Source organism: Haliotis rubra, unplaced genomic scaffold (assembly GCF_003918875.1).
Source record: "Haliotis rubra isolate DU_JTF1 unplaced genomic scaffold, ASM391887v1 Scf567, whole genome shotgun sequence".
In the NCBI taxonomy this organism is placed as follows: Eukaryota; Metazoa; Mollusca; class Gastropoda; order Lepetellida; family Haliotidae; genus Haliotis; species Haliotis rubra.
Genome location: NW_025767265.1, coordinates 157,518 through 179,364, shown reverse-complemented (window position 1 = coordinate 179,364; position 21,847 = coordinate 157,518). Strand labels below are relative to the sequence as shown.

The 21,847-nt window shown below is 40.7% G+C and overlaps 4 protein-coding genes across 4 annotated transcripts in view; 3 read left to right on the top strand and 1 right to left on the bottom strand.

Annotated features, from left to right (window-relative positions):
* Window positions 1-217: 217 nt before the first annotated feature.
* On the bottom strand, window positions 218-4,153 carry LOC124254180 (transmembrane protein 45B-like). Its single transcript, XM_046688062.1, has 2 exons — window positions 4,075-4,153; window positions 218-1,699 (listed from the first exon to the last, which is right to left on the bottom strand). Exon 2 carries the CDS (start codon window positions 1,619-1,621, stop codon window positions 785-787), a length of 837 nt encoding a protein of 278 aa, XP_046544018.1. The 5' UTR covers window positions 1,622-1,699; window positions 4,075-4,153; the 3' UTR covers window positions 218-784.
* Window positions 4,154-8,165: 4,012 nt separating this feature from the next.
* Window positions 8,166-21,847, top strand: part of LOC124254171 (UDP-glucuronosyltransferase 2A1-like) — a 15,982-nt gene continuing 2,300 nt past the window's right edge. Inside the window, exon 1 of the mRNA XM_046688042.1 lies at window positions 8,166-8,249. The gene's annotated coding sequence lies outside the window, so the exon portion shown is untranslated. The remainder of the gene's footprint in view (window positions 8,250-21,847) is intronic.
* Window positions 8,237-14,814, top strand: LOC124254167 (UDP-glucuronosyltransferase 2B7-like). Its single transcript, XM_046688040.1, has 2 exons — window positions 8,237-8,251; window positions 13,214-14,814. Exon 2 carries the CDS (start codon window positions 13,231-13,233, stop codon window positions 14,752-14,754), a length of 1,524 nt encoding a protein of 507 aa, XP_046543996.1. The 5' UTR covers window positions 8,237-8,251; window positions 13,214-13,230; the 3' UTR covers window positions 14,755-14,814.
* LOC124254162 (UDP-glucuronosyltransferase 2A2-like) overlaps window positions 17,771-21,847 on the top strand; it is an 18,427-nt gene continuing 14,350 nt past the window's right edge. Inside the window, 1 exon segment of the mRNA XM_046688035.1 lies at window positions 17,771-17,916. The gene's annotated coding sequence lies outside the window, so the exon portion shown is untranslated.

Below are 21,847 nucleotides of genomic sequence, written 5' to 3'. Positions count from 1 at the left end.
ATACTAACCATATAATTTGATGAATATTCACGAACAAACATGCGCTCAACAGCGTAAAGCTATGCGCATTGTAAAAGTTTAACCACTTTTATTGTTGAATTACAATTCCAGTGTCTTTCTTGCATGCGTGCATTTCATTGCATGACAGTATTAGTTATAAAAAAACATTAATTAGAAAAAAACTGGGGAAAAACCTTTAAAATTGGTGATTACATTAAAAATGTATATATTTTGATTATATTCGATAATCGTTCACCACAAGTACTCCGATAATCGATAGTGGATTTGATTTCCGATTCCCTACACTACTGATGTCTTTATAACTTACAACGATCTGGAAGAATGAGTGATGGTGGAACAGCTGTCATTATGACAACTGCACTGGCAAGAAAAAACTCATATAAATATATATATAAGTAGGTTTTAAAAGTATCTCAAGTGTCCACATAAATCCATGTTTGGCCTGCATTGCTTATTAACTAGGGGACAAAAAAGAAAGTCTTGATTATAAATGAACTATATCATGTCCTCTCCGGGCAACACATCTGTAATGATTACATTACTCCAAGTCCAGTGTCAAAACATACAGTCGTAGAACTGATATTAATGGACGATTCTAAAAATTGGAACTTAGAAAAAGATATGTCTGTGAAATTTTCACAGTGCTGTCAATGTACAGATGTACAACGATTATTACACTATTTCCAAGTTAGCACCATCTTGAAGGTGTGATATCTGGCGTATCAACCATCATCTGCTTTACCCCGTCATTCTGTGTGATATTTTACTCAACATCAGATTCGAATCTATCTAAAACATGATAATCAAAATGCACCCTGTTTTCCAGGTAGATGGTGTCTTGTCCGGCAGCTGTGTCCATGGCAACGCAGCAACAAAGCTGTTTCTGCAACATCTTGAACATAATTAACCAAATTGATAACACAAGGAAAAAATTGATTCCACAATGCCACGTGAAATACATGGCCGTCAATAAGATATCATCCGTGTCAGTGTTGACCATGAGAGATTTGTCCTCCACCAGAAACGCCACCTGTAAACCCCATGTCCCTTGAGTCAGGAGGAGATAACTCCGCATGACCGAACACAGCACCTGATCCCTGTACCTCATCTCCATGGCAGTTGCGGCAAGAGTGGCGACTGAGGTGTACAACATGAGTGAGTACAACATCGTCAATGGCTCCTCCGAGAACTGTGACCGTGACACGAAAACGACTGACTGGATGGCGAAAAATAACATGAGAGCCACATAATCCAGTTGCTGGTAGAATGTCTTCCCACTCCATCGCGCCATTATGTCCATCACACCCGATATCATGAAGAACATGAACATTGTTGCAATTTCTCTGTTAGTCAAAAACTGTACTTTGGTAGCACCACTGAAGGAAAATAAACTGATTGCAATAGCAAGACTAGAAATCACTTTGAAAACGCCCTCTACTGGGTGTTTCTTGTCCCAGGCACAGCAAGGGTAGGTAACCGAGCTGAAGTAATCACAGTGTCGCTGTTTCATGAAGTGGTAATGTTTTGTCACTTGGATGAGCCACCACAGCGCGGTCAAGGCGTAATAGGCGCTGGCCGTTATCAAGCTGATCTCAACCATGATTGGTTGTTGGATAACTGCTGGTACTTAATCCCACAGAATGGACATTTTTAGACTTTACACCATGATGAGGGGTACCTGCAATAAATAAAACAAATCTGGTTAAACATGGTAAATAACTAGAGAGAAAGAGAGAGAAGGAGTGGAGTTTTAATGCCGCTTTTAGCAATATTCCAGCAACATCACAGCGGGTGGACACCGGAAATGGATTTCACACACTGTACCTGTGCGGGCAATCAAACCTGGATGTTAGGTGTGTAGAGCGAATGCTTTAACCACTTGGCTACCCCGTCGATGTACTGGCACGTACAATTTGTATGCATGACTTTCCTAACCCTTGAAAATACATTGTTGGGCAAGGGGGAAAGTCTGAAGATAACACATCATATACTTATATTTCTGGTTCAATTGAAATATCTGGTCTAAAACATTTGAAACAAATGGAAATGAAAGTATCAATATTCTTGGTTAGGTTCGAACTTAGCTTGTGTGCGTACACCTTTCTACTCTCTGATTAACAGGGCGAGCGGGAAATCAGACAGGACAAGATGAAGTTTACAGTTTACTTGCCCTTCGGCTAGTGGGAAATTTTGGTACATGTATTTGAACATCCCTGCAACTACATCATGTTCCATCTGCTAATGGCATTGTGATGTCGGGAGGATCAACAGGGGAGATAATTCTATGGATATAAAACCTCCTTGTTTTTGTTGTTCGTTGTTTCAACGCCACACTCAGCAATATTCCAGCTATATGGCTGTGGTCTGTAAATATTTGAGTCTGAACAAGACAATCATGAGCATCGATATACGCAGTTGGGATACGATGACATGTTCAACCATCAGCGAGCAAGCATGACCAAATCTAACCCAGATCTTCATGGGGAACTTCCTTCTGATCACAACATTTTGGAACTAAGCTGCTCAGTCAAGCATGGGTATACTAAACAAGTCCAAATCTCCAAAGCCCAGATAAACTTCATCTCATTGTAACTACATCTCTGGCTTCCAACTATCCTTTGTGTACTCACTGGCTTCTTCAACTTACAACCATTTGGAACTATGCTGCAATTGTCAGTTGTTTCAAGCATATACATACAGCTCCTACACTATATCAAGTACAACGGTAAAATCAACACAATCATCAATTTAAAATAAAGTTGTTATCCATAAAACTTGTTCTATATTGCAAATATTGCATCATATCCACAGAAATATCTCCATGACATCGCCTTCTAAATGCCTTCTGAAGGAGTCATTTACTGGATGCTACGGCTGTATATTGGCAAAGAAATTGTATTGCAATATACTGCGATTCAGGTACCTGTATTGCGATAATTATTGCTATACATTGCTGGCTTAAGTGTTTGACAGTGAGTGACATTAATTGTGCATGTCAATCCTATTTTCTACATTATAAGTCCCTAAACATATATGTTATGGTTCTGATAACAGCAAATCTCAAAATTAGGTTGCATAGGGATTCAATTTTCTTTCTTATACCATTTATAGTATTACAGTATGACATTTTGTCATTGAATAACGAAGAAAAACATTTGTTGTGAATGAAACTGAAAGTCTATTATAATTTAAGTAGTATAGTATATTATAATTTAAACCACAAAGATAATCACAAAAACTTCATAAGTTATTTACCCAATACCGGCTCTGAGAAAAAAATATTTTTGCAATATATATCGGTTGAAAAGCGTATTGACATATACCGGTGATACGGTGCAGTGCTACTGGATGCAAGTGTCAGTATCTAGTGCTGTCTATACTCTTCCTCTAGTGGGATTCTCGCTGTTTAATCAAATGAACCCAGAACCTTCATAAATATAGAGAGGATTTACTAAATATGGTCTGACTGAGACAAATACCGGCAGGAAACTGCCCTGTATTCAGCCTTGTCTATACTTCCTGTAAACCATGATACCATAAATAGCATCAAGGTAGATCTAGATCTATATCTTGCCATTACTTGGGTCTTGGCACTATATATTTACATCGCCATGACTCTGAAAGCGATAATCTTTACCTTGATGCTATTTTCGGCACGACAAGCCCCAGTGGATTGGAGCGACCTCACTGATGATCTAATCACAATAATGGGGAACAACAACATTCAGTGTGTTCAAACCGTTTTGTCACATCGAGATGTGGAACTAGCAACTCAATACTAATTTCGGCATCGAAATTATAACTATTGAATTGGAATATTGGGCCGGAATATTTTACAGCGTATGTAAACTTTAAAATAGTTCTGACACATATTGTTTCTTTTTAAAATTACACCCCTCAGCATCATACACAACAATGGCACCATTATCGGGCATGACTTGAGTAACAGATACACCAGTTTTTCTCGAAATCCAAATTTTGACTTGGATTTCGAGTGAAAGACCTCCTTGAACCTAGAACCATTATCAACACACACATATTTGATGCACACACCTAGAAGTGTCCCTCTCTGGTATCCACGGCGGCAGTTTCTGTACTCTGTCGTCCATGATGCATCCCCTCCGTTTCTTCATACTCCCAATGGGGGTCCGCAGTCTAAGGGAGGTAACTCTTGTATAACTGCGGAAACGTTATCCAGTGCATGTCAGAATGTGATGACGTGGGTTCGAGTGGTGGACATTTGCATGTCGTGTTATTTGTCAATTTGTATCATTTGCAGAAAATGCATGCAACTGAGTAGATTTCTAGTGTTCGCAAACATGTAGATGTAGATGTTTGCAGGCGGGTTATAGAAGTTGCCCCAATTTGAAGAAAATGGATTATCATTTGAGAGGAAGTGGCTTAACCTTTGAAGTATAATGCCCACCGGGTTTTTGAGAAAATTGAAGCGATAATGACCCCAATACAATTTAGTTTTGTAGTTTGAACACAAGACGTGAAGGGACCTTTTTCCTGGAAATCTCTTGGAATTTTCCAATTGAGTGACTGGTTGTGTAATGAACAAAATAAGACATTTTCAACAACATAAATGCTTTATTTCAGGAACCAGTATGCTTGTATTTGTTACAAGTAGCATACATAGATACAAAACTACAGCTTACACTTTGAGCAAGTAGAATTATTTGATTTTTCTCAAGCGAATTATTGATTGCCCCTACTGTATGACAATCGACTCGCTCCAACTCATGCCGTGAACTCACTAAGTTTAGTCGCCGCTAACTTTGTTCACGGAAATAATTGTTGATAGCCACTATTTTACATATTTGGTCTGTACTGATCTAAACCTGAGACATTTGTAAGTCATAATCAGAATTAATTCACTTGTTGATCGTGTCTCTGGTCGGGCAATCAAGGACATGCACAGGTACAACCAGTGACCCCACTGAGGTGATCACATTAAGTCTGAAAATAATTGTGACATGGGTATAATTTAAACTTTATAAAGTTTCACTTGAAGTGGAAAGTTTCCATGAAAATAACAACGCGATTCAGTTGTAAAAAGTAATATTTGTTTACGTAGGCTATTATAATCGTCTTGATATCAGCTATATTTACATGAGTCAGCATGACGCCAGATAGTCACCATGTGCGTGATATGTATCATGGCATGGAACCGCAGCGTGTGTAATGAATATTGTTGAAACACATCGAGGATGTCTCTTTCACAGCAGGGCAGTGAGTAACCTTGTGGTTAAATAAAACGCGTGCTTGTCACACGGAAGACCGGAGTTCAGTTCCCAAAATGGATACTGTGAGTGAAATAGAAGCAACAATGTCATTTCTAGAACCATATGGAATGTGATGTGTTATATTTAGCATGGAGCTACACTGGTATGGGCTTTCCTGGGAGTTGACCAAGGGAGTTGGACAATCTTCCAGATCAGAGTCTTTTTCTTGAGTATATAAAGGGAGCTTTAACCCCTGCCTCTCATTTCACATCACAGCTCGTTACAAGAAATACAGCCATTGGGTTGGGATTATTCTTACCTTACCTAGTCTATTTGGAAACTTCACCATTGTTGCAGGTGGGGAATATATGCCTTTTTTTGCTACAATCACTGTTTTTGTAGTATTCTTTTAATTTGTACAGCCACTCTACTTTGTAGTGTCACTAATGTATTAATTTGTAAATTTAGTTAGTTTTAGAATGCAATGGTTAATTATATCACATTGCAACGTTGTTTGTTAGTTTCACAGTAAGTTCTTTTACGGACCCATTCCCGGTTAACCTTTTAGTTTCAACTTGGGAATCAACGCGTAACACTTGAATTTATGATATAACTGAAGTTTGGTATTCTGTTTCGAAAATTTCTAAATTGGCAAAATTATATCCCAGCAATGAACTGTAATCGAACTTTGTCAGCACTCAAAAGAGAACATGTACTTGTAAAAAATAATTTCACTGAAACCTTGGAAATACTTTCTCTTCCCACAGAGGTTACTTGTCATATCTTCCTACGAACCTCTGTTCTAATACGGCCATATTTCCCGGTTCTCGTAAAATCCCCTAGCGGCAAAAGATCGCAACACGAATTATTTCCCTTCTTTCTATCCAATCAGAACACGTGTTACATCGACTTAGATTCAACTTGACTAACACAAGCAAATGTGGGGCCACAAATATCCCCCATCTGCCGGGGACTTGTGTTGATATTACACACAAGACGTTTAATGGCTAGCTTGTCCGTTGTCAACGAGGGCGATGGAGACGCAACTGATCCGCCATAACATGACTGAGTTCTGTCTAGAAGAAACGTTTGCGCATCGCGCAGGGGAAGAGGTTTAGTTTTCTCGAAGCATACGGAAATTACCGAGGCCTTGCGAATGATCACTTTTGAAACAACGTCGCTGATTGCACAACTAAATCTGATTGCCTCCAATCACGAGTCTTGAACGCTCACACCATGAAAGGGCCGTATTAGAACAGAGGTTACGTATACGTAGGAAGATATGACAGGAGTAACCTCTGTGGGAAGAGAATGTGGAAATACTGATTGAAGCATAACACAGAACTCTTTATGGGTATATCAACAAATGTGCTTCTTTTGTGCCCAAAGTTTCAACAAGGTTTCAAAGTCGTCATGGGGTTAAGATTACATTTCTTCCTTTTGACTTTATTCGATCAATCATCTATTTTAATGACCAATGAAATAAAATTACGTACCCATAGATTCCATCATACAAACTGTGTTATGAAAGATTGGTTCTTAAAAAGATCGTGTCAAGTTAAACAACAGTTCTTTCAGGTTTCCATAACGTAATGGCCGACTCGGTATGACCTGATTCTGATCACTTGTTCCAATACTTTGTTTTGATTCGTTAAAAAGTACATGTGACCATGGACTCATGTGCGTCGTCATGTGACAAATGCCGGATTCAGTGAATCATCCCTTGGTTGTTTTATCGTAAGATGTTCTATCTCTCAGTGAGGAGAATAAGAGCAAATCCAACTAATGAATTTGTTGTACTTTTTAAAATGTCTTAGGGATGCATTTCTACCTTAATGATGTGTTCATCGATACATTTGTTAAATGAAATGGAAGTCTGAGAACGGACCTGTGAAATCCGAGAACGGACCTGTTAAGTCTGAAAACGGACCTGTCAAGTCCGATAACGGACCTGTTAAGTCCGAGAACGTCCTGTTAACTCTGAGAACGGACCTTTCTAGTCTGAGAACGGACCTGTCATTATTGTTGGGGTTCATCTTTAATTCTTTAAGCATTAGGCCACATGTTCGACCCTTGAGAGAATGACGGAGGTAACTGAAATTTATGCCGATTGCAACAATTTTGCCCAAATATTATGGATTAAATGGACCCCTGTTTGGAATTGAACCCAGACCCATCAGCGTTGTAAGGGCATGGCTACACTCTCATCCTCCGCTACAAGCTCACAAACGAATGCACACACGATCGCATAGAGCCAGATGCGTATACTTGCAGGGTCGCAGTGATGGTTTGTGAGGAGAGAGCGAGGGGTGTTGTTTTACATTGCTCACAGCAATATGTTGTGCAATAACACGGAAGGGAACACGAGGTATGGGCTTTACATCTGATACCATTGTGGGGAATCAAACGAATTAGACAAACATGTATCCCCTAAAATAGAGTAATCTAATTTCAAAATACATATCTACAAGATAAAAAGTGCATGATCAGAATAGAGTCCAGAACAGTGCTTATTTTCTGGCGCTTTGGTAATCTGGACATACCCAATCTTGCTAATCTGGTCTCAATGGTCTGGGATGCTTGTGTCCCGTACGGAGCTCCGTACACGTGTGTAGTTTGTGTATTCAATGATTTCTACTGAAAGGCCTCAACATTCGTAAGTACTGGTGAACTCACAACCTTTAAACGTATTGACCTTCATGTATGGATCATCCCAAAATCTCGCTGACAGTTTTCTTCGTTTGTTATAACATATCGTTTCATGAGAGGAATTGTGAATGTGTAAGTTATAGTATCTATTTAAACGTTTGTCGTCAATTGCCAAAGCAGGCCCAACAAGCGTTCAATCAGACACAGGAAAATCTTATAATCGGTGTTTTAACTTTTTGAGAAGACCCCTCGGATGTGTCACGTGGCAGCTGTTACGGTTTGCACTGTGGGTCTCACAGCAGTCCCTCAATAGGTTCGGGACGTATGTAGAAACACCCCGCTTGCAGAAAGGTAAGAAAACCGGTGCGTTTAGCATTATCCCTGAGTATAGCTTTCAGCGAGTTTATCGTAGGTTGACACGAGAACACCGTCCATTTATCATTCATCGCTTGTGCGCGAAGACGACGTCTCGTGGCTAGCGGACAGTTTGAATTCAGGACTATTCTGATTAAAGGCCGGGCACAATCTTATACACTAATGGAGCGTGGTCACGTTGCCTGGTTAAAGCTGTCTTTCCATGCAAAGCAAAGCAGGATTCAAGTACAAACATCGGCTTACCGGTTCATGATGTAATTAAGCCAAAGTATACAGAAGGATGATGTGAAGACCACATGGGTGTGTCACGCTTAGAAACAGCGTTAGAAAGACATATAGGTATATAGACCATACCCTAGTACTATATAGTACTAAAAGGGTCTATATACCCATATGTCTTTCTAACGCTGTTTCTAAGCGTGACACGCCCGTGTGGTGAAGACTCACTGCAAAATGTACTGATGCAGAGAATCTACAAGACATTCATTTTGAAAATATGTTTCTCTTTTTTGAAATCCAAATTTGAATTCATGACTGTATCTGTCCGGTGGTCATAGGAGGTGTTTTTCCATAGCAACAAGTCTGCTAGTACAGGAGAAGTTTAATGTGTTAATTTTTTTCGAAAGCAATGAAAATGACCCCCTCCCCCTGCTGTGCAGGGTTAGGGTTGTACGCTTATTTGATGCTGACATCAGCATGCTAGACATTAAATTCTTCCTAGAGGGGGTGATATATTTGTGTAGTATTTTTGTTAGACTTATCAAAACTTTCTCCAGTTAAATTTAGTTCTGTTGTAAACATTTGTTCATTGTAATAACACAAGACGTACAGGATCGTAGCATAATATGCCACTCAGAACCTCTCCCAACCCCAAGCCCCAATTAAACTGAAGTAATAAGTTTGAAGTTTGTTGTGAACTTTACTTTAATGCATTAGAAACAGTTTTCAGAAAATATGTACATTCATGAAATAGTAAAATTTGAAATTTCATATATGCTTATCAAACGAGTCTGTCTTTCGTCTTCAAATATGTAGAGACTGGGTTGTTGGACATTTACTATTATCAGAGACCAGATGATAGTACAGGCCGTTGCGCTGGTTCTGCGCATTGGCTCGAGGGCGACCCGACGTTTACATGGTCCCTGCTATCATGAACATTAATATTATAGTAGTATTGACTTTCATTACTCTCGCCATGCACCCATGCAGTCCTGTCACTCGTGGGAAGATTAAACTATTCAGGGGGAGACGTACTGGAAACCCATGTGATTTATTTAAAGTTTGAACTGCCATCTCCAGCTGTATGGAATTCTCCCCAGTCTAATCTCGTACTTCGACACTGCCGTTAGACTAACAACTAGTCTCTGAAATGAACATATTTTACTGAAAAAAGTTCATAGTAAAAGAAAATATATATAATGAAAAGGAGCCCTGAGACTTTCTTCTTGAGGAAATCTAGACTTGCCACATTTTCTAGACTTGTGTGGGCTTTCTTGGATATATTTGTTTCAGGGTCTGTACGAGAGACTACACTGCCGTAAACTTGTTCTGTTGTCGGGGTGCACAATCAACTTGGCGCTTTCAGAGTGACCCTATTTCTCCCTGTTCAGCGAAAACAGAAGCCCGGCCTTGCCTCGCGGGTTTGTTGACTTAGTGGACTTTAGCTCTTAGTTGCGTGCCAAGAAGTCCCAGTTGGTTTGGGTCCGGGTGGACTTGATCTGTCCACACGGGTGCTGAAAGTCACAGTTTGAAAGTCCAAGGGTATAATATACTAGGCACATAAAGAAACTGTGCATACAAAACTTTAAAATCTAAATTTATCAAACCTGTGTAGACACATAAGGATTTAAACTCAGAGATAAGTGACATGTATCCAACATACATGCACGTGCCACGTTCCGTGACGTCAGTGGGTTCGTCCTTGAGACGTGCAATACGTTGTTGCACGTGCATTCCGGGAAAGAGAAACAGAGCAAATGAATGCCACACAATACTGTCACTTTGGAAAGCTCAAGCCCTGCTCATGCGATCGTTCAAAAAAATTAAACGGCTACTGAAATGCATAGCATGCCAAGGCTCACGTCTGCCCAACGTCATGAGGCCATTGGGATGGTCCGTGGGGGAATGTCTCAACGACAAGTGGCTGCACATTTCCACTGCCACCGGAACACCATTTCTGCACTGGTGAGACGCTACCAGAACACAAATGACGTCATCGATCGGCCACGTCCTGGACGTCCACGTGTAACAACGCCAAGACAGGAAATATGGATAAGGGTGACCCATCTTCGCCACAGGTTTCAGACTGCAGTGATGACTGCCCGAACCATCCCAGGACTTCGCCGTATCCACCCCAACACAGTTCGACAACGTTTACCTCATCACGGGATCAGACCACGACGTCCCGCCATACGGCCTATCCTGACACAACGTCATCGACAAGCTCGCCGAATGTGGTGCCGAAATCATGTCCGCAGACCCTTGTTTTGGTGGAGAAATGTTGTTTTTCCAGCTGAGTCCAGGTTTAACATTTCCCATAGTGATGGACGTCAACGTGCCTATAGACGCGTGGGAGAACGTTATGCACAGGCCTGTGTCTTGGAGAGGAATCGCTTTGATGGTGGTTCCGTGATGATTTGGGGTGGAATAACAGCACGCCAAAGAACTCCTTTGGTGATTGTCCGGGCAACTTAACTGGTGTGGGCTACAGGGATCAGATTCTTCGACCTGTGGCAATTCCTTTTCTGCAACGTCATGGCCCTGGGTTAACATTCCAACAGGACAATGCCCGCCCTCATACGGCAAGGGTTGCTATGGATTTCTTGCAACACCACAACATTGACTTACTGCCTTGGCCTGCAAATTCACCGGATCTCTCCCCGATAGAGCATGTTTGGGACGAGATGGATCGACGTCTACGCCGTCTTCCTCATCCGCCAGATAACGTCCTTGACCTTGCAACAGAACTTGAAAGAATCTGGCGTGACATCCAACAAGCCTTCCTTGCACGTTTGATAGGCTCTATGCGCCGTCGATGCACTGCTGTTCTCAATGCCGATGGTGGACATACCCATTATTGAGCTTGTGACATGGTCGTTTGAGCCCTGTCCCGCATGTGGACTCGTGACGTCATTGTGATTGACTTTTCAATTGAAATTCTCCCGACTTGTTATGGTCTCATGATCCCTCAATTAAAGTTTATATGTACCTTTGAACTTGTTATCGTACTTATCAACTGGGATAACATTTTGACAATGCACAGTTTCTTTATGTGGCTAGTATATATAATGTAAATGCATGTATATTATTATTAGATTATAGCATTCATTCATTCATTCATATATATATATATATATATATCTGTGTGTGTGTGTGTGTGTGTGTGTGTGTGTGATTCACAACGAAAGGACTGATAGTTATCACAACTGAGGTTACCCTGTCCCCTAAAAGGCTGATAGTGATGATGATGATTTGGAGATTTAAGATTTAATGTACGCTTTCCAACATAATGCGTATTTTGCACACGGGCCCGCCAGGTCATTTAGTTTGTGACATTAAACACTGGCAGGATTTGACTTATATGTAAACATAAGTGAAACGTGTTCAAAAGAGTGGTTGAGTGAGTTTAGTTTTACGCCGCTTTTAGCAATATTCCAGCAATATCACGACAGGGGACATCAGAAATGGGCTTCACACATTGTGCCCATGTGGGCGCCACGAGCGAACGCCTTAACCACTAGGCTACCCCACCGCCCGCGTTCAAAAGAACAAGTACTTACAAATAGAATAGTTACATAACATCACAACTGGAATCTGTACCAAGGACAGAGGATACACAAAGAGAAGGATTATATTGTATCACAAGAAAGCTAAGAGTATTCAGAAAACAGGAAAGAGAGAGAGATGTGCAGCAGTTTTACATTCATTTCATTCTTTTAGTCTGATGAATATATCTACGGATAGTTTGGAACAAGTGTACATTTCGTTGTAGTTCAGATGGGCGCTCCCCAATACTAACAAACTGACAAGATGGGAGATAACTCCTGGAAAAAGGGAGTTAAAGCTTTTTCCTTTTCGTAAACGTATTGATGGCCGTGTTTTGGTATTTCGGTTGTTGGTTTGACATGGTTTGGATGGACCAGGCCCAAGAGAAGATCATTAATATTTTTTTAAAAAGCATCACATCTTGTTTGTCTCTGCCAATGTCGGGTAGTCTGAAGGTTAGTGTCATGTCTGGTCACGTGGAAGACCCTGCATCCATTCCCTGCATGGGTACAACCTGTGAAACCCATCATAGTTGGATGGAAGTAGAGTAAATCAGAACTATTGTCGTCTCTGCATCTTGGCAACATTGACTTACAATGACACTGCTCTCACATCGATAATCACAGCAAGTGTTGCTATGGTCTGACAGTTACGCGACTTTCAGATCTGCGAGTGGGGACAAGCTCACTGTCCTATCTCAAGTCGAATCTCCCCCCTTTTATGGACAGCTATCACGTTGGGTGTTGCTAGAAAACCAATCTTATCTGCAATGAATCTTCCAGGACAATAATTTAACTTGGAATTCAGATTGTGCGAAAAGGAAATGGAATGCCGAAGATCCTGAAGGAAACAACTTTTCTGGGCCATCCTTGCATAAAACGATGTTTAAGTCTTCATGCAGTTGTTGAAAACACGCATTTCATCCTCAAGACGTCGAAGGTAAAAAGACCACTTTGTTTGTTTCACCAAACAACCTAAACTCGGAAACCTAAACTAACAACATCATAGCATCTGAAACGTTTAGGAAGGTGGGGTAGGTTAGGCAAACACGCGTTTATACATGACGCTTAATGCCCGGGTTCAATTCCAAACAGGATACAATGCGTGAAACACATTTCTGGTGCCTCCGTTGCATATTTCTCGACTCAATATAATATCTTTTCTATCTTCCAGAGAGCTTCAATTGTCCAGGATGAGGTTCGATACCGGAAGTGTGGTGGTGGTGCTGCTGCTGTTGTGTCTGCCTGGGTTTCAGGCCGCCAGGATTCTGTTCCTGTACATGCCTTCATTCAGTCACATCCGGGGATCTCTGAATGTGGCAACAGAGCTGGCTTCGCGTGGTCACGTTGTATGGAATGCGCTGTCAACTGAACTGGCCAATCACAAGGGCCTTCAAGCACATGGCGTCCACATCCTGAAATACAAATCGGTTGATAAATATGACTTTGACAAAGTAATACTTGAAGACATGGTTAACGCATATTTCAAAGAAAGCAGTTCTACTTTGCCTCTTGGTCTTATAAGGGGTATTTGTGGTAGTATACTGAGTGACCAGGAACTATTCAGGAGAATCGAAGAGTTAAAGTTTGATCTGATTATATTCGATGCTGTACCCATAGCGAGAATGTTGACTATCATTGCCCACAGATTGGACATTCCCTTCATATTCATTGGGGCAGCTTTCGAGCCTCAAGTTAGCCGGAATCCTTTCATTCCATCTGCGTTCCCCTTCATCATTTCCCCAAGAACACCGAAAATGGACTTTTTGACTCGTGTTGCGAATGTCATTACGACTGTGATGTACGTGTTTGTTTATGATCCGTTCTCTACCTATAGGCCAGTAGCAGCCTATGCCCCAGAGAAGCCGTACATCTCAATGGAAGCCTTGACAGCTAAGGCCTGGCTTTGGCTCATCGACATTGAACCTCTCCTTGACTACCCAGCAGCCACCTTGCCCAACGTCAAGCGAATTGGATCTCTGTCAGCGTCTGATCCAAAGCCACTCCCTCAGGAATACAAGGAGTTTATGGACAAGGCAAAAGAAGGCGTGGTCATTGTTTCTTTTGGAAGTAATGTGAAGTCGCTTCCAGATAAAATATCGAAAAGGTTACTGGATTCATTTTCGCGAACCAACTACAAATACATATTCAAGACAAACAAAAAGTTCAAAGTGGGACCTAACGTACTGTTGACTGACTGGATGCCACAGTCGGACTTACTTGCCCATCCCAACACTAAATTGTTTATAACCCACTGTGGAGCTAATGGTCAGAACGAGGCTTTCTTACAAGGTGTCCCGATGATTGGTTTTCCCATGTTTGGAGATCAACCGTATAATTCAATGAGGCTTGAATATCATGGCTTCGGTTTTAAAATGGATTTGAACACGTTTACTGTTGACGATTTGGTCTCCAACATCAACGAGGTGATCCAGAATTCTTCCTATTCACAGAAAATCAAGAAAGCTGCAGAAATCACCAAGCTCCGGGAAAGAAGTCCCCAAGATGAAGCTGTTTACTGGATAGAACATGTGCTCAAATATGGCGGCGCCCATCTCAGGTCGTATTGTCAGGAAATGCCGTTGTATCAGTATTTGTGTCTGGACGTCATCGGGCTTGTCCTGTTCATCCTCCATGTGTGTGTTTTCCTTATATGGAAGTCGTGCTGCTATTGCTTGAGGAAAGCCTGTAATCGGCCAAAACAAAAACGTGAATAATGAATATATACAAGTGTACAATTCAGTCTTCTTACTTCAGTGTGTGTAATTATGTGGGGGTTGGTGGGGGTGGGGTGGGGTATAGCCCAGTGGTTACATCGTGTTCTCGTCACGCTATATTCTAAACACATTAGTACAGTTTGCGAGGATACATCGTGTTACACATTAGTACAGTTTGCGAGGATACATCGTGTCCTCGTCACGCTATATTCTACACATTAGTACAATTTGCGAGGATACATCGTGTCCTCGTCACGCTATATTCTACACATTAGTACAGTTTGCGAGGATACATCGTGTTCTCGTCACGCTATATTCTACACATTAGTACAGTTTGCGAGGATACATCGTGTCCTCGTCACGCTATATTCTACACATTAGTACAATTTGCGAGGATACATCGTGTCCTCGTCACGCTATATTCTACACATTAGTACAGTTTGCGAGGATACATCGTGTTCTCGTCACGCTATATTCTACACATTAGTACAGTTTGCGAGGATACATCGTGTCCTCGTCACGCTATATTCTACACATTAGTACAATTTGCGAGGATACATCGTGTTCTCGTCACGCTATATTCTACACATTAGTACAGTTTGCGAGGATACATCGTGTCCTCGTCACGCTATATTCTACACATTAGTACAGTTTGCGAGGATACATCGTGTCCTCGTCACGCTATATTCTACACATTAGTACAATTTGCGAGGATACATCGTGTCCTCGTCACGCTATATTCTACACATGAGTACAGTTTGCGAGGATACATCGTGTTCTCGTCACGCTATATTCTACACATTAGTACAGTTTGCGAGGATACATCGTGTGACCGCAAAGTGCTGGACCAAGGCAGCTGTGGACTACGCCCCTTTGCTCGCTCTGTAAAAGTGTGTAGCGACCAGAACTGGGATACAACCAGAACAGTCGACAATTTCTGAAACTCTATTTACTGCAGTACTGCTTCCGGTTAACTCTAAACCTTAAGGCGATCAATGCGAGGAATATGATTCAGTTTATATTTTTGTGGGGAAACACTGAGAATTATCATTTACATATTTCCATATTCCTGTGTACTTGGTGTAGATGTGAAATTAACAGATTGTTGACAGATATTGACATATATATAGCAAAATGAATCAGTGTTATGGTCAAGGCAGCTGTTTATCTAAACAATGACATGTGTTCATGTATCGTCTGGTGTTTTGTGGCGTAATGTCTATTTCAAGAACAAAGATACCGCCAGTTTTTTTTCTAAAATAAAGATTTCAATAAGATTAGACATGATTTGGAGATTTTTTGTGCGCTTTCTGACATAATGCGTATTTGGCACACGGACGTGCCAGGCCATTAGTGTTTGACATTAAACACTGGCATGATCTGACTTATATGTAAACATAAGTGAAACGTGTTCAAAAGAATAACTACAGACAAATAGAATAATTATACAACATCACAGCTGGATAATGGGCGGAGCACAGAGGATACACAAAGAGAAAAAATATATTACATCACAAGTAAACTAAGAGTATTCACGCAGAGGAAAAAGAGAGATGTTTAGTGTGATGAATTAAATATATTAATGGACAGTTTGGAACAGGTGTCCATTTTCATTGTAGTTCAGATGGGCGCTCCTATTTGACAATAATGATTTACTGACATGATGGGGAAGAAAACGCCTCAAAAAGAGAGTTAAAGTATTTTCCTTTCCTAAAACATGTTGATGGCAGTGCTTTGTTGTTTGGTTGTTGATCTGACATTTGTGTGGACGGACCAGTGCCCAGCGGAAAGCCAGTATTCGACCAAAACAAAAACGTTAATAATGGATATAGGTGTACAATTCAGTCTTCTTAAGTGTGTGTGTGTGTGTGTGTGTGTGCGTGCGTGCGTGCGTGCGTGCGCGTGTGTGGTATAGCCCTGTGGTTACATCGTGTTCTCGTCACGCCATATCCTCCACATTGCTACAATTTACGAGGATATTTCCGGTAACTGCGCAGTGCTGGACCATGGCAGCTAGGAACCACGCTCATTTGTTACCTCTGTGAACGTGTGTAGCGACCAAAGCCGAGATAAACAGTACACAATGTCGTAAACCCCTATTTACTGCAGTACTGCTCCCGTTTGACTGAACAACTTGGTCTATGCGATGAGTATGATTTAATTTGTTTTTTGTTAGGAAACATTGAGAATTATCATTTTCATTTTCGATGTTTCTGCGCATGTGGTGTGGATGTGCAAGTTACCGATTACTGACAGGTATTCACATATAAATAACAAAACGAATCAGTGTTATCGTCCAAGTTAGCTGCATATCTAAACAATGACAAGTGTTCATGTATTGTCTGGTGTTTTGTGGCGTAATGTCTATTTCAATAATAACGATATCTGTAGTGTTTCTAAAATAAAGATTTTAATAAGATATTATTTAACGTGTTGTCCTGCCCTCCCGGCATGAATCATTCTGATGTTTACAGTCACTGGTTTGTTTGGTCCAATAGTTACATACACAATGTAGCTGCGGCGTCTCACAACATTCACTCTGAGTGTAGATGCTGTAATGAGGTTATTAATCGGAGTTATGTTAAATGGGACGTCACCCAGTTATAGTACGTTATCTGTATGTACCGTCCCAGTTCTCGTTGGTTACCCCAGACTGCTGCAGGCGACACTAGGCGGTAAAGCATGATTCAGGTGAAATACTGCTCAAGGTCGTTACCTGAGTCACGCCTGTCATGTGACCCTTCTCTGAACAGACAATGTTGATATTCGGGTAATCTGGCTACCCCTTTCAAGCCTCAGGGATGGTTCGTCTCAAAAACGACTATGTATAGTTTACTTCAGACTGCTGGAAGTGGAGTTTTTGTCACCTCAAAATAATTATCCACGATTATAAAATTTCAAATGTATGTTTGAGGTGCTCAAAGTTAATTATAAACAAAAAACACTGCCAAATAATTGAACAAATGACTTTTGAGAATTCCCCTTACTAGGACAGTTGAATCACATGACAGCCCACGGTCTATTGAAGTCAGTATCCCGGGATATCTGCGTGGGTAGCAGAGACGTAAGGGACCATCAGACTGTGATCAGCACTGGATTTACTGGCTGTCAGATGAGACCCAGCTCTAGATTACCTAATCCCTCATCCGTTCCTTGTCCAATGTAAGTTTTTACTCTCACACTCCAAGTAAATGGTTCGGCTGTTGAATCAACTGTACGTGCCCCAGCCGCTATTTTTCATTGCTGATTGACACCCCAAGCGAACCCTGGTCTCATCAAAGATTAGATAATCATAAATGTCAAGATAAAGTCAATTTATGTGTGTCCATTCAAAGGAAGTTGTAGAATAAGCATTGTAGATATTGCCCAGAATGTAAGATGTAACATTCAAACTGTATGCTTGTACTTAGGCCGGAGTGCTAGAGACTCAAGGACTCCGCTTACATTAAAATGAAACTTTATGTTCGATCCCAGTTCGATCCCATTAGGCAACGTAACCATGTCATGTGAATATCTGAGCCATTACCTCGGAGACTCAGTCCACGAAACGAAAAAGCCGGGGAAGGACAAACTGACCGAGGAACATAATGTTATCTCTAGTGACAGGTATAGATACACGGACAGCGTTGTGAAGCATTATGTTAATATATACCCTATCAGATGTATATCAACCAGGTTATTTGTTTTAGGATGCTCGACGAACTGAAGGTGTATTGACATTATGTTAATATATTCCCTATCATATGTATACCAACCAGGTTATTTGTTTTAGGATGTCCGACGAACTGAAGGTGTATTGACATTATGTTAATATATACCCTATCATATGTATATCAACCAGGTTATTTGTTTTAGGATGCTCGACGAACTGAAGGTGTATTGACATTATGTTAATATATTCCCTATCAGATGTATATCAACCAGGTTATTTGTTTTAGGATGTCCGACGAACTGAAGGTGTATTGACATTATGTTAATATATTCCCTATCATATGTATACCAACCAGGTTATTTGTTTTAGGATGTCCGACGAACTGAAGGTGTATTGACATTATGTTAATATATTCCCTATCAGATGTATATCAACCAGGTTATTTGTTTGAGGATGTCCGACGAACTGAAGGTGTATTGACATTATGTTAATATATACCCTATCAGATGTATATCAGCCAGGTTATTTGTTTTAGGATGTCCGACGACGAACATTATGTTAATATATTGACATATCAGATGTATATCATATGTAGGTTAACCAGGTTATTTGTTTTAGGATGTCCGACGAACTGAAGGTGTATTGACATTATGTTAATATATACCCTATCAGATGTATATCAGGTTACCAGGTTATTTGTTTTTAGGATGTCCGACGAACTGAAGGTGTATTGACATTATGTTAATATATACCCTATCAGATGTATATCAGCCAGGTTATTTGTTTTAGGATGCTCGACGAACTGAAGGTGTATTGACATTATGTTAATATATACCCTATCAGATGTATATCAGCCAGGTTATTTGTTTTAGGATGTCCGACGAACTGAAGGTGTATTGACATTATGTTAATATATACCCTATCAGATGTATATCAGCCAGGTTATTTGTTTTAGGATGTCCGACGAACTGAAGGTGTATTGACATTATGTTAATATATACCCTATCAGATGTATATCAGCCAGGTTATTTGTTTTAGGATGTCCGACGAACTGAAGGTGTATTGACATTATGTTAATATATACCCTATCATATGTATATCAACCAGGTTATTTGTTTAAGGATGCTCGACGAACTGAAGGTGTATTGACATTATGTTAATATATACCCTATCAGATGTATATCAGTCAGGTTATTTGTTTTTTGTCCGACGAACTGAAGGTGTATTGACATTATGTTAATATATACCCTATCATATGTATATCAACCAGGTTATTTGTTTAAGGATGCTCGACGAACTGAATGTGTATTGACATTATGTTAATATATACCCTATCATATGTATATCAACCAGGTTATTTGTTTTAGGATGTCCGACGAACTGAAGGTGTATCGACATTATGTTAATATATACCCTATCATATGTATATCAACCAGGTTATTTGTTTTAGGATGTCCGACGAACTGAAGGTGTATTGACATTATGTTAAAATATACCCTATCATATGTATATCAACCAGGTTATTTGTTTTAGGATGTCCGACGAACTGAAGGTGTATTGACATTATGTTAATATATACCCTATCAGATGTATATCAGCCAGGTTATTTGTTTTAGGATGTCCGACGAACTGAAGGTGTATTGACATTATGTTAATATATACCCTATCAGATGTATATCAGCCAGGTTATTTGTTTTAGGATGCTCGACGAACTGAAGGTGTATTGACATTATGTTAATATATACCCTATCATATGTATATCAACCAGGTTATTTGTTTTAGGATGTCCGACGAACTGAAGGTGTATTGACATTATGTTAATATATACCCTATCAGATGTATATCAGCCAGGTTATTTGTTTTAGGATGTCCGACGAACTGAAGGTGTATTGACATTATGTTAATATATACCCTATCAGATGTATATCAGTCAGGTTATTTGTTTTAGGATGTCCGACGAACTGAAGGTGTATTGACATTATGTTAATATATACCCTATCATATGTATATCAACCAGGTTATTTGTTTTAGGATGCTCGACGAACTGAAGGTGTATTGACATTATGTTAATATATACCCTATCATATGTATATCAACCAGGTTATTTGTTTTAGGATGTCCGACGAACTGAAGGTGTATTGACATTATGTTAATATATACCCTATCAGATGAATATCAACCAGGTTATTTGTTTTAGGATATCCGACGAATTGAAGGTGTATTGACGCATATTAACGTAACTAGGGGTATACATAGCTATATAGCATACCGATCAAAGATATTCGTTGTCACTTGTCTATTTGGATATAACACTGTGGTATAGCTATGTATACCCCGAGCTACTACAACATGCGTCAATACCCCGTGGTGGCTGAGCGGGTAAGGTGACTGACATTGTGTGATTAAGTTGCTGACTCTGACGGTGTGGGTTCGAATCCCGGATGGGATCCAACCCAACAAAAGTACTAGAATCTGTACTTCACTAAAAAAATTGTAGTCCCAAATATAAAATATGTTGGTATGCGGAATGCTAACATGTCACTGAGGCCTATTGCAACATAGTGATCCATCGACTATCAGCCGACTGGCCAGAAAACACCAGCTACCTAATGGCGTGAGTGAATGAGTATGGTTTTACGCCGCTTTGAGCAATATTCCAGCAATATCACGGCGGGGGACACCAGAAATGGGCTTCACAGATTGTGCCAATGTGGGGATTCGAACCCGGGACTTCGGCGTGCCGAGCGGACGCTTTAACCACCAGGCTACCCCACCGCCCCACCTCCCAGGGAGGATATGACCCTTCTCAGAATCACAAGACCATCCGTTCATGTCAAGTGGCGTATTAAAAACAAAGTGGCTTCCCCATCGTCGTTTGCCCATCAGAAGGAAATCAGCTAAAATTGACCGGGCAGAGAGCAAGAGCACGAAGTAGCTTGACTAGCCTGGTATCAATCTCGATGCCATTGGAATTTGAGGTCAGGGGATTAAAGGTCCTCTGGACGGACGAATGTCAAAGTCAGGTTTGGAGAACTTCATTCTGAGTTATGAGTTATGAGTTATCATATTCATTCCCCTTACGTGTTATCACATACATTCTCCTTGACCTTGCAACTTCCATGTCCCACTGTATACTGATTAGCGCCGCCACAGTGCCACCAGGCGTCGCTCGTCCCTCGACAGATGTGAAGCGACACCTGGCGGATGATATATTTAGTTATGTTTTCAGTGCCATGTGTGGTGACATGATATTCATGTACAAAGGTGTACAGGTTCACCTGTTCGGTCACGGATGCTGCAGTCATCAAGGCACAGAGTTGTGTCCCTTAGTTAAGCCAGGAAGGTGGTCGTGGGTTTCACATTAGCCCCGATTAACTGTTGTATTGTCTGCAACAAACCCGTGTTTGCATTGGCTACATAGCCACAGTCATTGAAGCACTG